Here is a 27,703-nt window from a genome sequence, read left to right as displayed (position 1 = left end):
TTACTCAAACACATCCATGCAAACAGGCATGCGTGCATGGTCAGACACAGGCACGAATGTTCTTTCTATAATATATTGAGTAAGTTCGATGTGCTGAATGAAAAATAACTTAATTGTTTTTGAATGTCTCGACACAAATATACAAAATGTAATCACATTAAATATCATTTTTTTTATAATTCTAATACAAAACATGCATGTGAGGTGCCGACATGATTTTTATCTGTATCCTCACGTTCTGTCTTCTAGAGGCAGGGCTTGGCCTTGTAAGTGATGTGTGAATCAATTCTGGAACAACTTCCCTTCTAACTGGTGTCAGTGTGAAAAACCCCCACCACATATAAGCATTTGTTACTATGGAAAAGCCATATTTTGCTACAGATTTCATTTATTGGTGAGATTCTCTGCGATTTGCCAATAACAATGAAATAGAAGAAGAAAAATCAAAGGCAGAAAACAAAAGACAATTGAAGTTTAATATTGTCTCATTAATGATTTGAAGAATCCATTGCCACAGAAGACGTTGGTATATTGTACCAGTGATCACCAGAATTCCACCTCTCTGATGCAAACGTATGTGAGCATGTCCGTGCAGGCAGTATCCGCCCAACACCCGTCTGCAAGATATATATAGTTATATGTAACAGTAATTTATCCACGGCAAATTTAAATCACAAATTTTGACTTACCACTATCAACAATCTCAACGCAGTCACCATCACTATCTGGCTCACCCCCATTAAAGGCAAGGAAATCTTCAATGGTTCCATCAGTCCAAATGAAGTCATCTGTTTGCTTTTTTTTTTTTTCCCAAAAAAGAAGAAAAATTGGATACTAGTGAATATTTTGATTCTTGTTCAGGTGATGTGTCTTAAGACTTCTGTCGTGTGTCTTGTGTAGCTGCAGTCAACGGTCAAATTCCTTCAAGTCATTCTGTGTATTTATTATCGGAATACCACAGTAAGGGAGCCCTACTTAATTCAATTGTTTGTAATTAAGCCCCCCTTTAATATAAAGGTTTTGCCGAACTCCCTCAAACACAGATATGGGAAGGCAAAATAAAAAAGACTTTTGCATGACTATGACTTCCAAGCAAGGGCGTAGGTTTGCATAGAAACGGTAGGGACATAAGACGACCAACTTTTCAGGATGCTCAAATTGTCCCCGCCAACATATGTGCATTATGTAATGACTTCAGTTATATAGGTAATTTGTCTTCCCAAATGTTGTAAGGATAGAATTGACCCGACCATTAATAAGATAATTAGTTGCGTGATATTCAGACTTAAATTGACCCCTTTTCACTTGGTGAATGCGCCAGTCCATTTTTTCCCCCTCAAACACGCACGTTTGATTGGCTGATGACTTGACCCACCCACCACCCCACACGAAATCAAAACCCCGACACAAATGCAACATGCCACCTCCTCCGCCCCCTTCAAAGACGGGGAATATTAGAAGTTTTTTTCCGCTAGCAGCAGCCACTGTAAGTAATGTAAAAAGATGTAAATGTTGTGGAGGTGGGGAACACACCACTAATTTTGCTACTGAAAGTCCGACCTGCATCAGAGTTACATAACATTAATCTGTGTGAATTTCCCAAACTCAAGTAGGAAGCTGCTTTGAGAGAAATATCCACCTGTATGTTTTCTACGTTAATTAAATCGTGAAAAATGTAGTGAACCGAGAATTACCTCCTTTTCCCATATTTTCATTTTTATTTTATTTATGTGGTCGTAGAGCAGCCCAAAGAAGCTTTCATTTTTTGTTAAGTTTGGCTGTGTTTGTGGACAAAAGCTGTAGTGTTTTACCTGATGGAAGGCTCCATTTTGTTTATTTTTGTTTTACACTAACATATATATTTTTTTAGTTATATTTGATTTGTTTATTTAGACAGTCAATGTTGAGTAGTCTTAAGACAAGTATGTATTTTCTGCATTCCTGGATAGTTAAGAAATTATTAACAGGTTTGTATCTATTGCGTAAGTTAATATAATTTCAGTTAAAATATTGCAATTCAAATTTTCTCATAAAATACAGACATTTATTCTGGAAGTTTTCAAAATATTTCGTTAGTAATTTTTAAAAACAAAGGTTTGAATCAAACAGTGTATCACCTGAACCAACACATATGCACTGCAAAAACTACCTCCTTAAAACTAGTTAATTCACTTGTTTTCAGTGCAAATCTACACTATAAATCTATAAGTGAAATGATCTGCCAGTGCTTAAAGTAAATTTTACTCAGATTTCTTGAAAAAAGAAAAAGAGCTAGCTGAAAATAAGCTTAAGAGACTTATTTTGAGCAAAAAGTTAGTATATTTAATCTTAAAAAAAAAGCTTATTCATAAGCTTAATTATGTATTATATTATGAACTTCTGTCTCTGTATGTTGATTTTCGTGGTAGTTGGAAACCCAAATAATTGTAAGAGGTGTCACTAATAGCAAAAGGTTGAAGAATGAATAAATTACAAGATTGTATCTCACAGATAAATTGAATTTCTAATTGGTATGTAGAAATGTCCTACGCTGGGATGTTTTGTATGTGCACATGAACAGCGTCAATGTTTTTACCGCAAGTGCATCATGGAGTCCAATCCAGGAAGTATCAGGTTCCACAGTACCCTCTCGAATCAACTCGCGAACGAAAAAATTTTCCACGGCATTGTGGATGGACACCAGATTCCCACCAATAATGTTGCAGACGCTCTGGTGGGTACAAAAAAAAAAAAATGAAAATTTGACAAGGTTTCCAAGTGCATCGGAAGGTCTTCCAAACCTCTGCATCAGCAAAAGTCCTCTTCTCATCTTGGTAAATGTAACAGTTACAGTTCAGCCGAGTCCAGCCTTTAGGACAATTGTTGTCTGCAACACAACTGATTCTGGTATCAATGTCTTACTTTTAAAAATGTCTAAATGCTTTACTAACCTTTTTTAAGAGTAGGGGGATTAGAGAACTGTGAAGAAGAAAGGAAACGTGTCATGTTTGTGTGTTCTCAGCTCATTTTTCTTTATTCAGCACCTGATTGAGCCAGACTGGCGGGGTAACGCAACACACCTGTGCTTGATTAGGAAAGCTCAATATTTAAGGAAGCCTATCACCATCTGCTAGTGTCGGACTATTGCTTGCTACCTGCCTTGCTTACCGCTGTGTTCTCATCGTTGTTCTTCGTGCTTCCCGACATTCTACGGTTGTGGTCTGGTTTGATCATTTTTATGTTTGTGCTCTTTTGGACTTTGTAGTTAGGATTTTGTACTCTGTTATATTCGCGCCTTTCTTGCGTACTCTCTTAGTTGTAATTTGTTATACTCGCGTTTTCCAGCGTGCTCTCTTAGTTGTTGTAATTTGTTATACTCGCGTTTTCCAGCGTGCTCCCTTTGTTGTACTTATTAAATACAAGCATTCACTCTACCTGATCTTCTGGTCTGTGTTTGGGATCCACATCAACGGCTTGCCGTTCATAACAAAACATCATTTCTTTCTTTCTTTTTAAATAGTCTGCTTCTTGTAAAACATGGATAAGCTTTTATTGAGGTAAGCCGATCTGGATCGATATATTAATTCATTAAGCATAATCGTATCGAAATTGATCAAAATTTAAATGTTTTAGGTTTGCTTTTTTTTTTTTTTTTATTGAAAAGAATTTCATTTAAATGTCTGTTTTAGAAACTAAATTGTGAAAAACATGAATTTGCTTCGTACTTTATATTGGTTTTGGTCAAATTTAACTGTCTAAAATGTGTACATATCGTATTAAATCGATCGAAAGCCCTTGAATCAAATCAAATCAAATAGCAAATTTTTCCAAATATTAGTAAATATATCGCTGCCTAAACAATATACAGTGCCTTGCAAAAGTATTCGGCCCCCTTGAATCTTGCAACCTTTCGCCACATTTCAGGCTTCAAACATAAAGATATAAAATTTTAATTTTTTTGTCAAGAATCAACAAGTGGTACACAATCGTGAAGTGGAACAACATTTATTGGATAATGTAAACTTTTTTAACAAATAAACTGAAAAGTGGGGCGTGCAATATTATTCGGCCCCCTTGCGTTAATACTTTGTAGCGCCACCTTTTGCTCCAATTACAGCTGCAAGTCGCTTGGGGTATGTTTCTATCAGTTTTGCACATCGAGAGACTGACATTCTTGCCCATTCTTGCAGATACCAACAGGTTTTCTTCCAGAATGTTCCAGTATTTGGCTGCATCCATCTTCCCGTCAATTTCAACCATCTTCCCTGTCCCTGCTGAAGAAAAGCAGGCCCAAACCATGATGCTGCCACCACCATGTTTGACAGTGGGGATGGTGTGTTCAGGGTGATGAGCTGTGCTGCTTTTACGCCAAACATATCGTTTTGCATTGTGGCCAAAAAGTTCAATTTTGGTTTCATCTGACCAGAGCACCTTCTTCCACATGTTTGGTGTGTCTCCCAGGTGGCTTGTGGCAAACTTTAAAACGAGACTTTTTATGGATATCTTTGAGAAATGGCTTTCTTCTTGCCACTCTTCCATAAAAGCCAGATTTGTGCAGTGTACGACTGATTGTTGTCCTATGGACAGTCTCTCCCACCTCAGCTGTAGATCTCTGCAGTTCATTCAGAGTGATCATGGGCCTCTTGGCTGCATCTCTGATCAGTTTTCTCTTTGTTTGAAAAGGTTTGGAAGGAAGGCCGGGTCTTGGTAGATTTGCAGTGGTCTAATGCTCCTTCCATTTCAATATGATGACTTGCACAGTGCTTCTTGAGATGTTTACAGCTTGGGAAATCTTTTTGTATCCAAATCCGGCTTTAAACTTCTCCACAACAGTATCTCGGACCTGCCTGGTGTGTTCCTTGGTTTTCATAATGCTCTCTGCACTTTAAACAGAACCCTGAGACTATCACAGAGCAGGTGCATTTATACAGAGACTTGATTACACACAGGTGGATTCTATTTATCATCATCGGTCATTTAGGACAACACTGGATCATTCAGAGATCCTCACTGAACTTCTGGAGTGAGTTTGCTGCACTGAAAGTAAAGGGGCCGAATAATATTGCACGCCCCACTTTTCAGTTTTTTATTTGTTAAAAAGCTTAAATTATCCAATAAATGTTGTTCCACTTCACAATTGTGTCCCACTTGTTGTTGATTCTTGACAAAAAAATTAAATTTCATATCTTTATGATTGAAGCCTGAAATGTGGCGAAAGGTTGCAAGATTCAAGGGGGCCGAACACTTTTGCAAGGCACTGTATATTGAATCGTAATGAATTTGCTGATTTACACCCCTATTCATCTGGTAAGATTTTGACTTACAGCTCGGCTCAGGAGTCCACTGATCACACAGAGGAGGAACAACAAGCGACGAGCAAATGCCATCTGTGGAATCACACACACACACACACACACACAAAATACTTCATTTATTTCATCTTCAGAGTACATGTACATGTTAACTGAATCTGAAAAATAAGGCTTTACAGCTACGTACCTTTGCATCCGTGGTGAGACTGGAGGTACCTAGAATGATGATGGCCGATCCTTTTAAGCACTGGTTTTGGAATGTTGCTGATCGCCAGGCATGCGACCTATAGAAAAAAAATAAACAGCAATTAACTAAGGTAGCTATGCTTTAAGCATAATTCTTACCACACCCAAATTCTGCCTCAATGTTTGCTGTTGCTCAGTGATACTTCTGGTACACTTTGTACACTCCTCTCTCACGTCATGAGATAGACATTTGTAAAGTCACAAACAGTTCAATATGAGATGCATAGTATCGATATAAAAACAGGAATTCAAAGCTTTTTTTTCTTTTTTCCTTTGTGCAGGTTACCAATTATTTTCTTTAACATAAAACAACAGTTATATTGACATAAATGCTTATATTTACGATATGATGATTAGGCCAAGTCTAGTTATTTATCCTCATTATAACTAATAGCTCCGGCTTTAACACAATCGACTCTGTTATAAAGCCACAACCCACTGTCTTAATAAAAGTCCCAGAGGATTCTGGTACTCCTACTAGTCCCAAGCAATGGCCGGTATGGCCTCTCCCCCGGAAAACCCAGAGGTGCCCAAAATGACCCGAGTGCTTTAGAATTGGCAAGTCGTTGTCTGACAGACAACAGCCGTTCATATGGAAATGCAACCACTACACATACATTAACGTCAGACACAATGACCACAGTTAATGCTCCATGCCCCCGATTCAGTCCTTCTAAACCAGGGGTGGGCAAACCGGTCCTCGATGGCCGCAGTGGGTCCTGGTCTTTGTTCCAACTAATTCAGCACAGACAGTTGAACCAAAGAGTTTTCAGCAGAAACAAGAAGCACCTGACTGCAATCCACTGATTGCACTTTTAAGAAACCAGATTGGTGAAAGGCTGTCCTCATCATGGGTTTGAACAAAAACCCGCACCCACTGCGGCCCTTTGTGGAATAGTTTGCCCACCTCTGTTCTAAACGATAGACACAATTCCTGCTTTATGTTCAAATTGCAGTTCTAAGACACTTTTCCCCCCTTTAAAACAATTTATATATTTGGGCCATTTTTTTCTGTCGTTGTGTGTGGAGTATCGGAGAAGTGAGTTAAAAAAATGTATAAAAAGTGTGAAACGTCATAAATAAATGTAATTAAATAAATGTTGCTTGACTTGAACTGACACAAACGTTTCGGCCCCAAATGTCGTGTCAGTGTTTTGTGTTTGTTTGTGCAGAATTTCCTGCTTTTAATTTGGGAGTGGCATTCCGCCTTGTTCCAACTTTACTTCCTGCTCTTCCCAATCAGGATGATCGTATCCACCTGTGATCCATTTTATATATAAGCTGCGTTCCAATCACGGTTTGAGTTGCACTGGCTCACTTGTCCAAAGCACTTGCTATGACGTCACACGGAGGCCACTTGGAGGGTGGAGGAAAAGTGGGCGGAGGGGGAGCGAAAGACGTAAATGGAACACGCCTGCTCTCGTTCACACCAGGCATGAAAATCTCTCACCTTTCGGCGAAATTCGCCGTTTTGAAGTATAAAAAGGGCGACCTACGTGAATTGCGTAGATCCGAGGAGAAATTCTTTTTTTTGGGGGGGGTCGGGAGGTTTTATTTAATTATTATTATTATTATCATCATGTGATTAACTTAGTACGTAAACTGAGCACTTAAGAGCACAGTCAGCAAATCCTTCTAGATGCTTCGCTGACGAGAACCAATCATCGGCCCAAGCTGCGTTCCATTATTCCAAACGCGCGCACTCCTTACTGTACATGGAATGCTCGGAGAGCCTTTGGTTGCATTGCAAAGCTGCCAAAACAAAAAGCAGACCTTATCCACACCGGGGCAGACCAGAGCGCAGCATACACACTTGCCTGTATTTGCCAGCAAATTGAAGTTGGTGAGTAATGGTTTCAATCGTTTTCACATTTTGCGATATAAAAAAGTTACTGCCATTCGTTGCAGCTTGCGTTGAACACTGCCAGAGCTAGCCAAATCTCCCATGAAAAAAAAAAAGCTCCCGTTAAAATGGCGTCAAGCTTGTGTATTTAGCGGTAATACAAACGAAGAAACACACTGTTGAGTCAAATTAAGCGGCATGCTCTCGGATGGAGGGGGCGCCTCACATCGCTCCCGTCGTCCGCCGGAGACGCGTTATTTTCGGCTTGGATTTGAGCTGACAGCCGGTGTCGGCACAACACCGGCCCGACGAGTGGTGGGAATGAGTCTTGCTTCTTAAAGCTTTTCAGAAATACAGGGATCCCTCGTTTTTCGCGGTTAATGGGGACCAGAACCCGCCGCAATAAGTTAAAACCGCGGAGAAGCCCCCCCCCCCCATTTTTTTGTGCGTGTTCAATGCATTTATTCAGATTTTACATTGGAAAAAAAATACATATATACAAGACATGTTTTTTCACTTTTTTCACCAAAGTATCATTTATGAATGGTTTTCAAGCACTTCAAAATGTAAGAATTATGATAAGTTTTAAACATGTTACTGCCCCACCGAATTATTTTTAAACAAGAATAAAGTAGTAAGAAAATGCTTGGCTTTATTAAAGGCCTCATAGTGAGTCTAAACAAAAACTCTCAGGCTTTGGTAAACGGTGATTGACACATGAGCAAAGTTTTTCTTTTTATATATATATTTTTGTTTGAAGCAACTTCTTTGATTGAGTAATAAAGACACAAATGTCCTAGCCAAAATGTGGCCCAAATGCAAAACAACATTACTTCAATGGAAAAATTTGTTTCAATCAAGAAAAATAGTTTTCAAATGCTTTTTTTGTCTCAAATTTATTTTTGCAATCAAAAACAATTTTTTTTATTGAAGTGACTTTTTGGTGATTAAAAGTATATACTGTATTTTGATTGAAGCAACTTTGTTTTTGATAGAAGTAACTTTGTTTTTTGATTGAATAATAAAAACACAAATCGTTATTGAGAGAGAAAGAAATAAAGAAAGCTTTAAAACTAAAAGCCACCGGGGAGTCTGTTTTTTTTAATATTTATATTTCATTACATAGACATGCGTCGTAGGGAAGGGAGATTGAGGGATAAAAAAAAGAGTTAGATGAGGCTGCTAAAGGCAGTGGATACCTCATCAGCTGGGTGAATAGCAGACCTGGTAAGAAGAAGGATAGTCGGGTATTAAATACAATTATAAACACAATTACAATGTTATTTTTCTATAAGATTTTTATGTCATTGCTTTATTAATCATTAGGTGCTAGAGTTGTTAAGTATGGATAATAATGAAATAATAGTTTTAAGAAAACTGTGCTGTTGGTGGGTCAGTGACCATCTGATGTGGTTTGTTCTCAGATGAACAAGTTGAGGAAGGAAGTTTTGATGCAGAGGTTGAAGGAAGAAAAGAGGCAGACTGACTGAGTCACAGCCAGAAAGTGTTGATGACAGTTTTGATTTCTATTCACTGTTGCCCCCTCCCAATTAAAGTATGTCACAGTCGCAGCCAATTATTATCTAAAGCTGGTTAAATTTGAAGTTATGTTGTTTTAAGGTGTATTAAATACTTGTTCATGTGCTCCTTTTGATCTACGAGCACCCGCCCCTCCACCGGTCTCTGCACGGCCCTGCTGAAACACAGTGTGGGTCGACAGAGCTCAATATTTTGTTGGGGTGTACAGTGTACTGGAACATATTTCCTCCACACCCTTCTCACCTTTTTAACCCCTGACCCATTTTCATGCCTGGTTCACACACAGGCATGGAAATCATGGAACAACCACAAGGTGTTGGAGTAGCGCTATACTGCCTATTCTAAAACAGTGGTGCCTCCAGAAATTCTTCATAGGAGTGGCAAACCAAAAAATAAAAGCCGTAATTTCAGGTTTTTACTATGTTGTAGTAATAAACAGGCCAGTGGAAAACTGTCAGAAAGACTTCAGGACACACTTACTGATATACTTTTGTTGATTGTGTTATATTGTATTTTGTATACTGTTATATTGTGTTAATGTGCATAGTCCATAATTGTCCATTCAACATTTTTGAGTTCCGCAGCTACTACAATCCGACATTATACTTATGAGTAGGGTGACCAGTGGGGTTGCCAACAAATTCATTTGGGGGAGCTGTGGCCATGCCTGGCCCCACCCACTGGTGGCACCATTATTCCACATTGCACAAAATATACAGCGACTCATGTCAAAAAGCCGTAGACGTATCCCGCGCTTGATGGCAATTCGTCGGTACCTGGGAATGGTCAGAATTAATAGTTATTATTTGTTAGCCTTCTGAGGGTCCATCTCATCAAGTTCACTTCACTGTTTTGGGAATTGGAACGGCCCTTAAGATGGCGGCGGGGATTCCCCCGGGGGGCGGTGGCTAGGACAAGTGAGCGAGGGCTCATTTAAACCGCGATTGAAACGCAGCCATAGTCTGCATCTAACCTTGCTCTGTGTCAGTTCATCTTGTATCCTGCCACGTTCCATGTCATCACCTCATGTAAGCTTTTTTCTTGGCCAAGATTTATGTTAGGAACAAATGCCCTTTTGTTACTTTGTTGACTTTGCTCAGTTTTTGGGTATCCAGCAACTGCTGTGATTTTTCGTTGTCTCTTTTTTGAACATTGTTGGACTAAATGATAAACATTTTTGTTAAAACAGAGCAGTCGTGCATTTGGGTCCTTATTGAATCCTTGTCAGAACGAACCGACCAGTGTGGACCCAGCCGATTCTGAACACCTCAAGTCCGTTTTGCAGCGCCGAGGCTGTCGTTTACAACAACATGAGGAACAGCTGGGTGCTGTTAACCGCGGTATCAGGGAGCTACACAGCCAACAGAGTGATTTCCAGGCTTCGATCACCCAGCAATTAAGCCTTTTTTCAGACCAACTCCAACAGTTGTTGACCACAGGGAGTGGTTGAACTCCCAGTTCATCACCTACTGCTGCCACCCGTTCTTCACCAGGTGTACATAAAACCCCCATTTCAATCCATCTGGCTGCTCCAGCAAAGTTCTCCGGGGCTTCTGGTGACTGCAGACTTTGTTTAGTGCAATGTGAACTGCATTTCAGTCACCAACCTGCCATGTACCAAACCGAACAATTCAAAGTGGCCTTCATGATTTCAAACATGGCTGGGAGAGCCGCGGCCTGGGCCACCGCCGAGTGGGCACGTAAGTCAGATATTTGCTACTCATCTCAGCTCTTCAGTCAGACCCTGAAGAAGAATTTTGATCATACCACCCCTGGAAGGGGGGCGGCTCGTGCGTTGGTTGGACTGAAACAAGGCCAACGCAGAGTTTCTGACTGTGCTATTGAGCTCCAGCTGGGTGCGGTCATCCCAAAGGGGTTTATCTACGCCATTTCCGGACCTGAAAGAGAATCCATGAACGAATACATCACATCTTCTCTAAAGGCGGGACTCATCCGGCCCTCATCTTCACCAGCGGGGGCAGGTTTCCAAGTGCTGTATATTGCTCTAAATAGAAACTAAATGAATACCTAACCTGTTTAACAACTTGAAAAACTCTTAACAGAAAGAATACATATAGATTATACAACTATGTCAAATATTCAAGTTAAAAAATCTTCGCACGATAAGGATCAAAGTCAACTCTAGCTCTTAAATACCTGCAACATGAAGCAATTATCAGAGAATCCCAAAATTTGAAAAATAATGTCCTAATAAAAGCTTTTTTTCAAATTTGTAAAAAGAAAAGTCAAAATGAATATGTGTAATAAGCGCTCTAATATCTATAACCCTTGCTAAATCTTGTTTTTTTTTCTCATGAATCCTGCAGATGCATGTGTTGTATCCATAATTTTTTCCCTCAAAAGAAATGTCAAAATTCTGAATTAGTCTCAAAATCATGAAATTTTAGGTGTATCAAATGTGATACATTTGGCAATAAAGGGTTAAAGGGCAACTGAAGAGCTTTTCGGATTTCGCTCTTGAGTGTTTTACTCAGTTGGATTGTATTAAATGCATCATTCGCTGTCTCAAAAACTCAAAAAAAAAAAAAAAAATTGACCGCGTAGTTTTTGAGTTATGGCCATAGCAACACCATAGCAACGAGGGACGCGCCGCCCTGCCGACCGCTACCTGATGACGTAACTTCCAGGGAGCCTCGCCACCACTCTGAACACGGAAATATAGCACCACGCTATCCTCGCCATATATTGCAAACATTTTCTGGGTTTTACTCGTCATGCCATCTCGATGTGTAGCGATGAATTGCTCACAGGAAGACTCGAGACTCTATGAGTGGTCCAAAAAAACACTTCTCCTGCAAAGGTTTGGACCGTTTTTGTGAGCATGCATACAGGTCCCCAATCGGCTCATTGTTTTCATCATTTCAGTGACGACAGCTTTGAAAACCTACAACAATGCAACCTTGGTTTTACAAAGATGTAAGTAGAGACCCTTACTGGCTTTTCTGATTCTAAAATTTGATGCACTTCTGTTGATAAACGAGGGGGACTCCTACTGCCTGTTTGTTGAAGCGTGAGATTTTTTTGTTGTTTGCTGTTGCCCTGTCATAAGCAGATAGGTTTGCTGACAGGTCATCTACTTATGTGGTTTTATTACTATATCAATAGGTATTATGTAAATTCAAATGTCCCCAGCACCAAATAGGTCCTTGGCTCGTTGTTTTTTGGTTTGTCAGAGGGTAAATATGAAGCCTATATATAAAACAATCCACCTGCCAGGCTCTAATGTATCAAATACATTTCAATAAAACAATGACTATTGTACTACAGCATCAACATCAAGGTCTGCCTAAGAGGGAACAATAGCATCAAATAGATGCTGCTTTGACTGGGGCATTATTATTTGATCACCAAGAAATTATTATTAAAAATTATCAAATAAAGATTAGGATTCATCCAATATTTTCATGCTGCTGTGATTTTTTTTTTCTTTTCAGGAAGCCAAACATAAAAAAAATAAGCGGCGGAAACCCTCAACACGATGAAAAAAGCGTTGCAAGTCAAGTGGGTCGAGTCATATGATGACCCAAGTGATGCGGTGTCCAGCGATGACGACTGAAGAGATCCTATGAGGCCTGCCAGATGCTGAATTTCTTCCGTCTATGACATCAGATGACGATGACTTAGGAGAAATAAATGTAGCAAATTTTGATGACATGAAATCATAAACTAGTCATATATACAGTACACATTTATAAAAGAAAAATCTAGTTACCTTCATATTTTAATAATAATGATTTATCTTTGTATAGAGAACAATACTTAATGCTACAGAAAAGAGTAAATACATATTTCCCCTGCCATTATCATTTTTCAATTTTGTGCTAGTCCGTTGCTATCCTAACTTTGTGTTGCTTACTAAATTTGTGTTCTTTGATGTGTGCCATTGTTTGCTTGGTATAACTTAGCTTATATGTTGTGTCACAATTTGACAGCGAAAGCTGATGCTGATTCAACATAAATCTGGTTTCATTTATTATTGTGGCCTATTGAATATTGTTTCAGAATGCAATATAATTACAATATATTATATATCAAGAGAATACATTAAACAGTCAACAAAATATGTCAGTGTTGTTTACAATTTATGGTTTTAATTTTTAAATGTAATTCATGCCCCTGTCAGTGCTTCAGGCTCCTCCAGTTTGGCTCTCACGTCTGGGATCTCCTAACGACACAGGCATACTCTTGGAAGGGTAATTACTTGACGGTTTACAGCAACACCTGGAAAATAAAATCGTTTTGTCATTTATTTTGAAAAATCAATAACATCATTTATTTAGCCACATTTGGGCTAGCTTTACCATATTTAAATGGGTAGGAGCTGTCCCATTACCTAATATCCAGTTTTAGCTATGTGGAGTGCATGGAAAATATATACAACCATGTAATCGCATTCTCTCAAATAGAAAAATCACGATGCTGGACTCACTCTCCCGTTCGTGAAGTGTCGAGCTGTCAATTGGCGTCATGATGCCATCTGCTGTGTTAAGTAAATCGTCGTCATCTGACGCCTCAGGTTCAAACATGTAGGGATATATTGTAGATCATCTTTCCTGGGAGCCTTTGCCATCGGTAAAACGAAAGAGCGATCCTGAATGGTAACCTTTGGTAAAAATATCACTGATATAGTCATTGCTGCTATGCTAGCTGTGGATACTAGTCTTCTGTTGCATCGGGGAATTTACGTCACACTTCCGGGTTTGGGAAGGGAAATTTAACGGAGTGCAAAAAAACTAAAAAAACGGAAATTATCCTTGCAATTACGTGTTGATAATGTCATGGTTGTTTTGACGAACTCATCCAAAGTTCATATTCATAAAATTACACCAAAATCCGGAAAGCTCTTCAGTTGCCCTTTAAGTGAGTTACACTATTAACTGATCACTGATCCAATCACTGGTGTTGTGTGCAGACAGTAATTTGCAATTCATTGCAACGCTACGGGCGCCAATTTTAATAGACAATCACTGGCGTGCTCCTCACTTGCATGTGCCCCGAGCAAATTACCCCCCCCCGGTGACCGCAAAACCCACCCGTTCCAGGAACCGCAACATCCTGGGTCCTGTAGGGGCCTGGGTTAAAGAGGGATTCAAATTTGAAAAAACGGGAAAACCGGGACCCCAGATGGAACATACACACAGATTTATTTACTTCGTCACAGGGCTTCGTCACTAACATGACAATATAAAATATAGTTGTTTCATCAATACTGTATATAAACCCTGTCATTGGTTTTGTTGAAATGGCTCTAATTTTTGTTTTTACTTTTGCAATTTTATTTTTGACAACCTGAGATGTCATTTTACCAGTTCTGCACAACAATTTGCATTGAAAGTGCCCAGAATGTCATTTTTTATTATTGTTATTATTGTTATTCACTCTAACGTAGTCCATATCATCCATCATTTAAAATGAATGTTTCATATTTTGTTACTCGTAATTCCACTGCATTTCCTTTTATTCATATTTGAAAGCCGACCATTACTGCCCCTCATAAAAGAAAGGAAGACGTGAGAAGCGAATTACACAACACTTTTCTGTTCCCTTCCAAAACAAATAAGACAGTTAAGTAAAACGGAAGTCCTGTACAACAAGAACGCTTGCACAGAAGAGGGCACTTACTCAAGAAAATAGTATCTTTCAACAATATAATTTTTTCTTGCCTTGGCAATCTGCCAACATCACCGCATTAGTGGCAGGTAAATTTATTTTACAAGCTTGAAAGAGATGATTTCCTTGTTCAAATTTTGAAGCAATCAACTAAGGGTAATTGACATAACAATGGAAGAGTGATAGAAACTGTTTTGCAATTAGAATAAAAACAAATAGGAAGAGTAAATGTCCTTGTGTGCAATATATTGGTTAAGGTTTACTCAAACACATCCATGCAAGCAGGCATGAACACATGCACAGACACAGGCACGAATGTTCTTTCTATAGTATATTGAGTATGTTTGATGTGCTGAATGAAAAATAATTGTTTTTGAATGTCTCGACACAAATATACAAAATGTAATCACATGAGATATCATTTTTAAAAATAATTCTAATACAAAAAATGCATGTGAGGTGCCGACATGATTTTTATCCATATCCTCACGTTCTGTCTTCTAGAGGCAGGGCTTGGCCTTGTAAGTGATGTGTGCATCAATTCTGAACAACTTCCCTTCTCACTGGTGTCGGTGTGAAAAAAAACACATATAAGCATTTGTTAATGGTAAAGCCATATTTTGCTCCAGATTTCTTCATTTATTGGTGAGATTCTCTGCGATGTGCCAACAATGAAATAGAAGAAGAAAAATCAAAGGCAGAAAACAAAAGACAACTGAAGTTTAATATTGTCTCAATAATGATTCGTAGAATCCATTGCCACAGAAGATGTTGGAATATTGTACCAGTGATCACCAGAATTGCACCTCTCTGATGCAAACGTATGTGAGCATGTCCGTGCAGGCCGTATCCGCCCAACACCCGTCTGCAAGATATACATAGTTATATGTAACAGTAATTTATCCAGAGCTAATTTAAATCACAAATTTTGGCTTACCACTATCAACAATCTCAACGCAGTCACCACCACTATCTGGCTCATCCAAATTAAAAGCAAGGAAATCTTCAATGGTTCCATCTGTCCAAATGAAGTCACCTGTTTGCTTTTTTTCCCAAGAAAGAAAAATTGGATACGAGTGAATATTTTGATTCTTGTTCAGGTGATGTGTCTTAAGACTTGTGTCATGTGTCTTGTGTAGCTGCAGTCAACGGTCAAATTCCTTCAAGTAATTCTGTGTATTTATTATCGGAATATCACAGTGAGGGAGCCCTACTTAATTCATCAAGACAATTGTGTTTGGCGATGCAGATAGCCCCACGTGCCTTGGCCTGTCACACAGCCCCAGATGGTCAACGACGTTTTCTTCAGACACTCATCTCATTGGGACAGCACCAAAAAAGTTACAATTGTAATTAATCCTTAATAATTTATAACTGAATGTTTTCCTGAAGATCTTAATTTACCATGTGCTCACCACAATTCCCTCAATACTCACCAATTAAAAAAGTTCCAACAAAGAAATTCCTGTAAATTATTGGATTAAATTGTTTTTGTTTTACAGCCAATCTGCAATATAATGTGCGCCGTGATTTAATTGGCAGACAGGAGAGAGAAGAGAGTTCTCAATGGTGAATGGTTCAGAAAACCACTCAATGTCTTTTTAACCAAGGAACAGCCAAATAACTTGCCTGGCACCGCCAGACTATTCTCCCTGTGTTTTTCAAACACTGTGAGAAATAGTCTGTGACCCAGCTCATTCATGGCCTCACGAACAAGTGCAAAATCAACCGTCCAATCAGATTCGTTTATTTGCGTGACGTGATCTTAACGAGTAACGTCACTCTTGTGCGCCGAAAGTCGTCTGTACAATAACACAGATGGCGAACGGGAGAGCCGAGAATATGTTTCAATCCGCGGTAAAACCAGTTTTAAATTACCAAAAACACATCGACACAAGTCACTGACAACAGTCAACATGGCTCGCGCTAGCCATGTTGAATAAACATCTCCGTTCTCTGCTCACGCTAATTACTTGTCGCTTTAACAACGTCACGTCTGCCCGTCGCTGATTGGTCCACTCCGCTGTCTTTTTGCTGTGGCTTGCTCCGCCCTCGGAATTTGATCCGCCGGACGGTCACCAGCCAGGCAACCAAATAACATGATAAAAAATTAACATAAGTGACATTGCCATGCGATCCGCCCACCCTCTTTAATATAAAGGTTTTGCGGCACTCCCTCAAACACAGATATGGAAGGGCAAAAAATCTTTTGCATGACAGGATTTCCAAGCAAGGGCGTATGTTTGCATAGAGACGGTAGGGACATAAGACAACCAACTTTTCAGGATGCTCAAATTGTCCCCAACAACTTTTAAGCAACCTCATTTGCATTATATAAGGACTTCAGTTATATAGGTCATTTAGATTGTCTTCCCAAATGTTGAAAGGATAGAATTGACCCGACCATTATTAAGTGAATTACTTTCATGATATTCAAACTTACGTAAATTGACCCCTTTTCACTTGCTGAATGCGCCAGTCCATTTTTTTTTTACCCCTCAAACGCATGTTTGATTGGCTGATGACTTGACCCCCCCCCCCCCCACACACACACACAAAATTAAAACCCCGACACAAATGCAACATGCCGCCTCCTCCACCCCCTTCGAAGACAAGGAATATTAGAAGTTTTTTTCCCGCTAGCAGCAGCCACTGTAAGTAATGTAAAAAGATGTAAATGTTGTGGAGGTGGAGAGCACACCACTAATTTTGCTTCTGAAACGCCGACCTGCATCAGAGTTAGCATAAAATTAATCTGTTTGAATTTCCCAAACTTGAGTAGGAAGCTGCTTTGAGAGAAATATCCTCCTGTATGTCTTCTACGTTAATTACACTGTGAGAAATGTAGTGAACCGAGAATTACCCCCTTTTCCCATATTTTCATTTTTTTTTTTTTTTAATTTATGTGGTGCTTAAAGTCCGACCTGCATCAGAGTTACATAACATTAATCTGTGTGAATTTCCCAAACTCAAGTAGGAAGCTGCTTTGAGAGAAATATCCACCTGTATGTTTTCTACGTTAATTAAATCGTGAAAAATGTAGTGAACCGAGAATTACCTCCTTTTCCCATATTTTCATTTTTATTTTATTTATGTGGTCGTAGAGCAGCCCAAAGAAGCTTTCATTTTTGGTTAAGTTTGGCTGTGTGAACAAAAGCAGTCGTGTTTTACCTGAAGGAAGGCTCCATTATGTTTATTTTTGTTATACGCTAAGATATCTTTTTCAGTTATATTTAATTTAAAGTTATATTATTATTTAAACGACAGACTCCAGTGCGTTTGCAACTTTGAAGTATTGAAAACTAGATGCGTTAGTAAACAGCCACCATCTTAAAGCAGAAGACTTCTCTAGTAGGCTGTTGTGAACCTTCCAAGCGAACCTAATTAACTTTTTATCTAAAATACTCCTTAATCGGCAAAATACTGACTTGAATCTATCTTCAAAACAGTTTTAAAACTTTCACATGTCGAAAGTAGACAGAAGGGAAATTATGGAATAACCGGAGCAATTTTAACAACTTTAACAGTTGATTCGCAAAACTAAATGAATTGAATGTAGTTTAAAGCTACTGATACAGAATGGGGACTTGAGTATTTTATTTACTGTTTTAAAATGTTAACTTGATACTGAAATAGTCGTTTATTTAAACCTGAGAGGCTTTTTATACAATTTTTGTAACTAATGCACAAAACATTAAAAGCATCTAATAGCTTGGGGGGTTTGTGGGATTTTCCACTGGGGTTGTTTGTGTGTTTTGCTTTTTTAAGACAGTTTACAATATTATTTGCACGTTTTACTGACTGACTATGCCATTTCTGTTTGTTATTTATAATGTTTTGTGTTTGTCACCGAATAAACAGGTCAGTTTCTTGTTACCAACCGTTGTGTGTTATTCAAACTCACCTAGTTCAGCTGGCTAGTTGTTATCAAGAGTACTAAAACCCTTTTCAAAATGAGTCTGACAACTAAGTAAGGAGGCTAAATAACTTTAAACTTTAATACATGCTCAAATAGGCCGGTATCAGTATCGACCAGTATCGGTATCTGATCGAAAGTGCAAAACAATATTGGTATTGGATCGAAAGTGCAAAAACCTGGATCGGAAAATCCATAGTACTGCTCTGTACATGCTATTTGGTACTAGCCTGTTGCTAATCAGTATGTGTAGGATAACACAATTATGTGAACGCATAAATGCAAGTGTTAGTTTTTTTTTTTTTTTTTTAAGGTGGAAAACGCTACTAGGCAAGGGAAGACAAATTGATGTGCCTCACAACAATACTTACTGCACGTCGATGGATGTATATCGAGACTACGTGCATTCTATTTTGATGAGGGAAGGACATCCCTAATTTCGTTAATAGTTTTTGAAAACAAAGGTTTGAATCGAACAGTGGATCACCTGAACAAACTCATATGCACTGCAAAACCAAACCTCATTAAAACTAGTTAATTCACTTGTTTTCAGTGTAAATCTACTAGAAATAAGTGAAATGATCTTCCAGTGCTTCAGGTAAATTTTACTCAAATATCTTGGAATAAGAAAAATAGCTAGCTGAAAATAAGCTTACAAAGACTTATTTTGAGCAAAAATTTAGTAAATTTTATCTTAAAAAAAAGCTTATTTATAAGCTTAATTATGTATTATATTATGGACTTCTGTCACTGTATGTATATTTTAGTGGTAGTTAAAAACCCAAATAATTTAAAGAGGTGGTACGAAGAGCAAAAGGTTGAAGAATGAATCAATTGCAAGACTGTATCTCAAAGATAAATAGAATTTCTAATTGGTATGTAAAAATGTCCTACTCTGGAATGTTTGTATGTGCACATGAACAGCGTCAATGTTTTTACCGAAATTGCATCATGGAGTCCAATCCAGGAAGTATCAGGTTCCACAGTACCCTCTCGAATCAACTCGCGGACGAAAAAATTTTCCACGGAATTGTGGATGGACACCAGATTCCCACCAATAATGTTGCAGACGCTCTGGTGGGGAAAAAAAAATGAATTAAAATTTGACAAGGTTTCCAAGTGCATCGGAAGGTCTTCCAAACCTCTGCATCAGCAAAAGTCCTCTTTTCATCTTGGTAAATGTAACAGTTACAGTTCAGCCGAGTCCAGCCTTTTGGACAGTTGTTGTCTGCAACACAATTGATACTGGTGTCAAATAAATGTCTTACTTTTAAAAATGTCTAAATGCTCTACTTACCTTTTTTAAGAGTAGGGTGATCAGAGAACTGTGAAGAAGAAAGGATACGTCATTTCTCTCTCTCTCTTTTTTTTTTTAAATAGTCTAACTGTTTGTTGTAGAACATGGATACACTTTAATGTGGTAAACCGATCTGGATCGATATATTAATTCATTAAGCATAATCGTATCGAAATTAATCAAAATTAAAATGTTTTAGGTTTGCTTTTTTTATTGAAAAGACTTTCATTCAAATGTCTGTTTTAGAAACTAAATTCTGAAAAACATGAATTTGCTTCGTATTTTATATCGGTTTTGGTCAAATTTAATTCTCAAATGTGTACATATCGTATTAAATCGATCGAAAGCCCTTGAATCAAATCAAATCAAATCAAATCATAGCAAATTTTCCAAATATTAGTAAATACAGTGGTACCTCTACATATGAATTTAATATTCGTTCCAGGACCTTGTTTGTAAGTCGAAATGGTCGTATGTCGAGCAGGATTTTCCCATAGGAATACATTATAATTCCATTACGTATATCGCTGTCCAAACAATATATATTGAATCGTAATGAATTTGCTGATTTACACCCCTATTCATCTGGTAAGATTTTGACTTACAGCTCGGCTCAGGAGTCCACTGATCACACAGAGGAGAACCAACACGCGACGAGCAAATGCCATCTGTGGAATCACACACACAAAAAATACTTCATTTATTTCATCGTCAGAGTACATGTACATGTTAACTGAATCTGAAAATAAGGCTTTACAGCTACGTACCTTTGCATCCGTGATGAGACTGGAGATACCTAGAATGATGATGGCCGATCCTTTTAAGCACTGGTTTTGGAATGTTGCTGATCGCCAGGCACGCTACCAATAAAAAAAAAAAAACCCAACCAACCAAACAAACAAACAAACAAACAGCAATTAACTCAGGTAGCTATGCTTTAAGCATAATTCTTACCACACCCAATTTCTCCTTAAATGTTCGCTGTTGCTTAGTGATATTTCTGGTACACTTTGTACACTCCTGTCTCACGTCATGAAATAGACATTTGTAAAGTAACAAACAGTTCTATATGAGATGCATAGTATTGACATAAATTGATAAAAAAAACAGTAATTTAAAGCTTTATTTATTTTATTTTTAAAAAAAATCTTTTTTCCTTTTACTTTGTGCAGGTTACCAATTATTATTATAATTTTCTTTATTTTTTGTAACATAAACAACAGTTACAGTATGTTGACATAAATGCTTATATTTACGATATGATGATTAGGTCAAGTCTAATTATTTATCCTCATTATAACTAATAGCTCCAGCTTTAACACAATTGACTCTGTTATAAACCCACAACCCACTGTCTTAACTGTTGTGTCAGCTGCCACCTGTGAGGAGTTTGTCGCTTTCTTTAAAAACAAATTTTCTCCAGTTAGGCAAAATTTCTGCAACTTGGGTATCTCATTGGATAATGTAGAACTGAACGGCTCACTGTCTTTGAGCAATTTGATCTTATTTCAATGTTCTCTCACTGAGATAGTTCGAGGCATGAAACCCACTAACTGTCCCCTAAATGTAATGCCAGCTAGGCTTCTGAAATAAGTTTTTAGTTGCCTTGGATCAAGTCTGCTGGCTCTTATAAATACATATCTCAGCTCCGGTTCTGTCCCAGCTACCTTTCAACAGGCTATAGTGAGACCCCTTCTTAAAAAAAACACATCTCGACCGCTCTGTGCTGTCCACTTTTTTTATGTAACAAACGGTTGATTCGTTTCGTCCGTAATGGCGTGCAACAGACTCATAGCTGTGGCCAACTTTAAGCATGTCCAATAATTGAACTTTGCTGTGCACCGTCATAATTTTTCTTTTCTTGGGTTCGCTAGAGGAAGGATTGAGGACGCGTTGGAGCCATTTTCCTTCGATAGCAACAAGGTTAAACATCTCAGCCAATCAGCTGGCGATATTCTCGAGTGATGCTGGCCAGCGAATCAGAGCGGCGGACTATGAGTTGGGCGAGCTCTCCTTGCCTTCTGTTGGGGAACGGGCAGATTTTACATCCTATTTTCGCCATTATGTTAATTTTTTTATGTATGTATATGGCGGAAAACACTCAGGTGACTTGAAGTTCCGCTCTGAGACCCCCAATTTGACCAACTTTCAAAATTGTCCAATATGCATGTGTGATACATCATTGGAAAGCTTAAAATCTCAATTTTCTGGGGGAAGAAAAATTTTGAACAGGAGGGCATTTTTTTTTTTTTTTTATGTTTTTTAAACAGCAAAACCCTATCTTGGGGTGAGAACACGCGAGAGCAGAATTACAGACACCATGACTTTAACGAGATATTATCGCGTACTTACTTATTTCGATCAAAAAACTTCATGTAGCATGTATCACTGAGAGTCAAGACATAGCTGTGAATGGCCACAGCCAGATTTTTGGGGGATTTTATGGGTGAAACATGGTAATATAACAAGGGTCGCGATGCAGAAATCGCAGACATCAAGGAGTGGTCGAGATTTTCTTTTTTATATATTTTATATATATATACAGTGTTTCCCACAGGATTTTAGGAGACTGTGGTGGGAGGGTCTCTGACCATAGGATTTTTTGAAACTGTGGTGGTGGACTGCATCGGAGTCGGACAGCCACACCATGTCGTGCCACGGCGAATTTTTTTTTTTTTCATTATTTTTTTCCCCCAAGAAGAACCATAACAAAGATATATTTGAAATATTTCATTAGCTAGGCTAATGTTATAGCTACGGTACATGTATGTAAAATGCGTTGCTGATTACAGCTACGTTACCCTATGTAATAATGCAACTTTTTTTCTCGTAGCAATAGTACGACTTACATCTCGTAGTGACTCAGGGTTGGCAACCCAAACTGTTGAAAGAGCCATATTCCCCCCCCCCCCCCTCCCCCCCCCCCCAAAAAAAAAAAAAAACTGATACAGTATGTCTGGAGCAGCAAAAAATTAAAAGCCTTGTACAAGCCTTATAATTATCAATACTAGCTATATTAGCCTACTATAAAAATGACTTAAGTTGGCTAGAAATACATAATTAGCCTTCATGATTACATGTTTATTTTCCCTGCAGTGGATCCTATAGCGCACCACGTGACTACTCTGTTGTACGATGACACCACAAGTTTAACTTCATTACAATATTAATGAATTGAAAGAATGTTTGTATCATGTTTGTCCTCCTAGAAATCCTATTAAAACAAAAAATATATTTCCCTCCCCCATCTTTTTCCATTAAAAAAAAAAAAAAAAAAGCTCCGAAGCAGCACTAAAGAGCCGCATGCGGCCCAAGAGCCGCGGGTTTCAGACCGCCGTCGTAGCCCTCCTTTTTCCTTTTTATTTGACCCTCATAAGTACTACATTACCACAACAATAACAGTCCTTCTGTCAACTGACCCATTTACAGAACTGGGGGAATTCTAATGGCCGTGTAAAGAGTTTTTCTTGATTCGGTGAGAAGGTGAACAGTTTTTTCCCCGTTGTTCGTGAACTAAATTTCCACACAAACGCACATCGAGGTACCATTAACTTAGCAAGGAGAGGTATGACAGTCATTTTTCGAGTGTCCCAGAGCTCGCGAAATTGGGGGTGGGGGGGGGCGCATTTATCCAACTTTCGTCAGCCGTAATTGTCTGAAGTTGGCGCGTCGGTGTTGTGCCGAAAAATAGCCACTCCACGCGAAATGTCCCCCCGACGGGAGCGCCCACACGTCACTCGTACAAACAGCCTTTTCTTACCAATCGATGGACACGGAAACGACGTTCTTGTACCGTGAATATGTATCATTTTACTCTGCTTGAACTAATAAATACTTTACTGTGACCAACGCTCTGAAAATAGAGCAAGGCTTTATTTTGGGCCCCGCCTCTCCGCGCAAGTTCAATCAAAGTTTGCTTTCCGTCCAAGACGACCGTCCACCGCTCACTTTCGCCGAAAAGTCCGATCCAAACTATTGTAATGCCCCGGATATGGGGAAGAAGGAGAGAAGTCTGTATTTGCTTACCCACTTGATTCTGGTAACAATAATAAAGAAAAACAATAACAAAATAACAGCGGGCTGCTATGACATGCGACCGCTATCTCTCGATATCTCGCTCGTTCTCCCATTCTTCCTACTCGTTCCCCTTGCGTCTCTGAAATAAATAAATAAATAAAATACTACTCTAAAATGCTGCTCTCGCTCGCGCGGGTAGTAGAGTGGAGTGGTCTACAGCTGTGTAATCGGCTGACTGACGCGTCTGATTAGTATCTTTTTCTTTTTTTTTTCGGCGTGGGGGGGGGGCAACGAGACTGTGGCGGGCCCAAACGAGACTGTGGCGGACCGCCACAGTCTCCTTCATTGGTGGGAAACACTGATATATATATTTTATATATATATATACTATATATATATATTATATATTTACCCTTTTAAACCGTTTTTTTCTATTTTTCTCTGTTTGGATTGATTATTTATCATCTAAAATATCGGAGAAAATGCGACAGTAACAAAAAAATACAGTTAAACGATAGTTATGAGGTCGATATCCGTGACTTTTTTACAGACGCCATTTTTTTTTATTGTGACATAATTTGTTTAAAAGTTTAAAATATGTGAGTGAATAATTTTTTGAATTGTTTTTTTTTTTTTTTTAAATGAAATATGAGACATCAATCAATGATCCTAAGCTAAAAACGACAGACATTTTGAATAATAAATATAATTAATTACCTTCGTTTTATGGCTGGGTTGAAACGTAAAACGGACAAATTAAAAATTATTTAGGGGCTTAATGCGCCATGAATCTGCTATTGCAGCATATAGACATATTGTTCTATCAAACTCAACAGTTGTTTTGGCTTAAAATACAGCAGTTTCTTTTACAGAGGGGTGCAAGAGCAGAAACTGCTTTTTCAGTCTTGTCTGTGTTTTCCGCCATATTTTTTTTTTGACTAAAAAAAAATCTGCGATAGACTGAAACCGTGAAATTCGAAGCGCGAAGTAGCGAGGGATAACTGTATGCAATTAATCAGTGTTTCTCAACTGGTAGGTTGTGACCTAAAAGTGGCTTACGTTGCCTAGGTGGGGTTACCTCGCTTGCCTCTCTCATTTCTCCTTGCTTATTTCTCCTTGCTGCGAGCAAATAACTTACTAATATCCAATTGCAAGAGTAATGCTGTTTGAGTCAATTAGAAATAAAAAAAATAACACATCTTGTTAGAGATTAAAGGGACTGCAGTAACAAATAAAATCCTTGGGAAACAGCTGGAAATTTTGATTCACACATACAAAATTATTTGCTGTTATATCCCAAACATAGGCAATTAATTCATACAGATTGATTCTATTCATTTTGGTCAAATAAACAAATAAAAATAAATAGCATCAGTATTTATACAGTTCAAATACCACATGTCATTTTAACCCGATATTAGGCAAAGCTCTTAAGTGAGAGCCTCTCACTCAAATCACATTTATTTGTCATTGTTTTCATAGCCAGTAAGCTAAAAGACGTCTGCTATCTGCCACTTCAATTTGCGGACCGTAGTTTATCGCAGTTAACTGCCTGATACGTAAATAGTAAGGGTGTAACCAGGGGTGAAAGTGGGCCAGAATGGTCAGGAACGCAGTTCCGGTATAAGATTCAGGGCCAGAACGCAGTTCTAGTATAAGATTCAGGGCCAGATTGCTGTTCCGTTACACGGTACTTTGATTCCGAAAATATCAGCTGCCACACATGCGTTTCATCTCCAAGAAGAAAACAATCTACCAACATCAGATTTACATACACAAGTGTTAACAACAAGCATGATAAAGTGCCTGTGTGGCGTAATCCGTTTCCACCAATATTTATTATTGATTTTATTCCACGGACGGCATGGAGGTTTCCCCAGCTGCTGCAGTTATCTGAGTCTGACGATGATGAGTCACGTCATTGTGCAAATACATGCAGCAAAGCAAAACGCCTGGACTCATTTATCCGTTCAATTGGCAGACATACTGACATGGGATCAGTAGAGATATTTAGCTCTGATTGGGTCTAATGTTCATGTTTTCTGGAACAGCAAAAAAAAAAAAAAAAAAGGTTGAATTGATGCGACAAAAAAGGGCAATGCAACATAAAATGGATCAAATCGTTAAGAGCAACGAAAGAGTTGAGGAAGTTTATTTATCATATTTAGTTTTATTTGCTCTGATGGGGAGGCTCAGAACATCTTAGCTGTCAATGTGCACTTTGGACTTAAATTTGTTCCTTTATCTTAGGCTACTTATTCATTTAAAAAAGTCAGTGCCATCTTCAAAATATATTCCATTTCACTCTGCATTTGCACTTATTTTTCTGAATGTATGTTACTTATATCTTTGTTATCACAAAAATAAAAAGTGAATGTTTACATTAACTTCAATTTTAATATAGCATATAGCATTTAGTATGTGAGGAAATTAGGGAAAATAAAAATTAGGAGATAGAGGTTGGGGTTATTGCTGTTTTTATTCAGTTTTATTTTGCAAATCATTGAAAAAATACAATTTTGAATGAAAATCATTTTTTGTATGTGTTATAGAAATAACTGTGTTAAAAGTTTTCTTTGCATTTCAGTAGTTTAAGAGGTATGACCCCCCCCACACACATACACACAAATGAAAGAAAAAAAAAAAATCAATTAATAAAATTTCTGGCTCCGCGGTGACACGTCGGGGAGTTTTGGCAAGAAATTCTAGCCACTATCACCCCTGGGTGTAACGGTACATGTAATAGTATTGAACCGTTTCGGTACGTGGTAGTCGGTTCGGAACGGACGCGTACCGAACGAGTTTCTGACATTATATAACCCTTACTTTTCGAGGCTTCGAGTCGATCGGGTTACAGTTTCTTTGTGTAGATTATATTTACTCCGTCTTCTCTACTATAATGAGGACCAACACGGTAGGACAGTAAGAAACGTCAACGGCGCGACAACGTGGCCCCCGTGAGAATGCAGTGAAACGTGGCCGTTAAAATCAATCAGCCAATGCACACCAGTCGCAGTGCGGCCGAGTGTTAGACGCATCCCAGAAGCGGCTCAACGCGATGCACGCGAAAAGAACGGCAGAGTTTATTATTTGACGCGAGACGCGGCGCTCCTGCGTCAATACTTCTAGCTAGGATCGGGCCGGAAGTCACTCGTGTAATAATACGGTGGATCCGGTCGATTTTCAAACTAATATGCAATCGTAACCTACTTTTTGAGTCCATCAGATCTCTTGAGTGGTAGATCAGGGCACAGTTGACTTGTCAATGTTGATTTACTGCTGTCTTCTCTGCTATAAGCAGGGGTGAAAGTGGCTAGAATTTCTTGCCGGAATGAGTCCAGGCATTTTGCTTTGCTGCGTGCATTTGCACATTGACGTGACTCATCATCGTCAGACTCAGATAACTTCAGCAGCTGGGGAAACCTCCATGCCGTCCGTGGAATAAAATAAATAATAAATATTGGTGGAAACGAATTACGCTACACAAGCACTTTATTGTGCTTGTTGTTAACACTTGTGTATGTAAATCTGTTGTTGGTAAATTGTTTTCTTATTGGAGATTAAATGCATGTGTGGCACCGTAGCATTATTATTATCTTTTTTTTTTTTACATAGCGTTTTGACAGTTGCTGTCATATTTTCTGAATCAAAGCACCATGTACTGGAACAGCATTCCGGCCCTGAATCTTATAACGGAACAGCATTCCGGCCCTGAATCTTGTACCGGAACTACGTTCTGGCCCTGAATCTTACACCGGAACTGCGTTCCTGACCGTTCTGGCCCACTTTCACCCCTGGCTATAATAATAACCAACACGGCCCCATGTTCTATACAAAATCCTTCTACCACAACAAAACAAGTAGGAACTAATATTCACATGGGAACTAAAGTTATACAACATAAAATATACAATATAAATGAA

General features: G+C 38.6%; 2 protein-coding genes across 2 annotated transcripts; both read right to left on the bottom strand.

Annotated features, from left to right (window-relative positions):
- Positions 1-412: 412 nt before the first annotated feature.
- Positions 413-5,604, bottom strand: LOC130916579 (lithostathine-1-alpha-like). Its single transcript, XM_057837404.1, has 7 exons — positions 5,479-5,604; positions 5,304-5,366; positions 2,931-2,958; positions 2,781-2,866; positions 2,576-2,710; positions 690-795; positions 413-617 (listed from the first exon to the last, which is right to left on the bottom strand). The coding sequence occupies exons 2-7, from the start codon at positions 5,364-5,366 to the stop codon at positions 544-546; spliced, it is 492 nt and encodes a 163-aa protein (XP_057693387.1). The 5' UTR covers positions 5,479-5,604; the 3' UTR covers positions 413-543.
- Positions 5,605-15,190: 9,586 nt separating this feature from the next.
- LOC130916710 (lithostathine-1-alpha-like) lies at positions 15,191-20,549 on the bottom strand. The gene is made up of 7 exons (XM_057837614.1): positions 20,531-20,549; positions 20,369-20,431; positions 19,764-19,791; positions 19,609-19,694; positions 19,406-19,540; positions 15,488-15,593; positions 15,191-15,415 (listed from the first exon to the last, which is right to left on the bottom strand). Exons 2-7 carry the CDS (start codon positions 20,429-20,431, stop codon positions 15,342-15,344), a joined length of 492 nt encoding a protein of 163 aa, XP_057693597.1. The 5' UTR covers positions 20,531-20,549; the 3' UTR covers positions 15,191-15,341.
- Positions 20,550-27,703: the final 7,154 nt, after the last annotated feature.

The sequence above is a fragment of the Corythoichthys intestinalis genome, chromosome 5 (genome assembly GCF_030265065.1).
Source record: "Corythoichthys intestinalis isolate RoL2023-P3 chromosome 5, ASM3026506v1, whole genome shotgun sequence".
In the NCBI taxonomy this organism is placed as follows: Eukaryota; Metazoa; Chordata; class Actinopteri; order Syngnathiformes; family Syngnathidae; genus Corythoichthys; species Corythoichthys intestinalis.
The sequence above is the reverse complement of the archived record's forward strand: the minus strand, read 5'-3'. Positions and strand labels throughout refer to the sequence as shown.

Bases quoted from the DNA above. Each gene is read 5' to 3' on its own strand.
- LOC130916579 (XM_057837404.1), bottom strand. From the start codon at position 5,366: ATGGCATTTGCTCGTCGCTTGTTGTTCCTCCTCTGTGTGATCAGTGGA. The intron at 2,867-2,930 runs GTTAGTAAAGCA...GTTGTGTTGCAG, and splicing joins TCCCCCTACTCTTAAAAAAG to ACAACAATTGTCCTAAAGGC. The intron at 2,711-2,780 runs GTTTGGAAGACC...TGTACCCACCAG, and splicing joins GGACTTTTGCTGATGCAGAG to AGCGTCTGCAACATTATTGG.
- LOC130916710 (XM_057837614.1), bottom strand. From the start codon at position 20,431: ATGGCATTTGCTCGTCGCGTGTTGGTTCTCCTCTGTGTGATCAGTGGA. The intron at 19,792-20,368 runs GTAAGTCAAAAT...TCTTCTTCACAG, and splicing joins GTGGACTCCTGAGCCGAGCT to TTCTCTGATCACCCTACTCT. The intron at 15,416-15,487 runs GTAAGCCAAAAT...TATATCTTGCAG, and splicing joins CGTTGAGATTGTTGATAGTG to ACGGGTGTTGGGCGGATACG.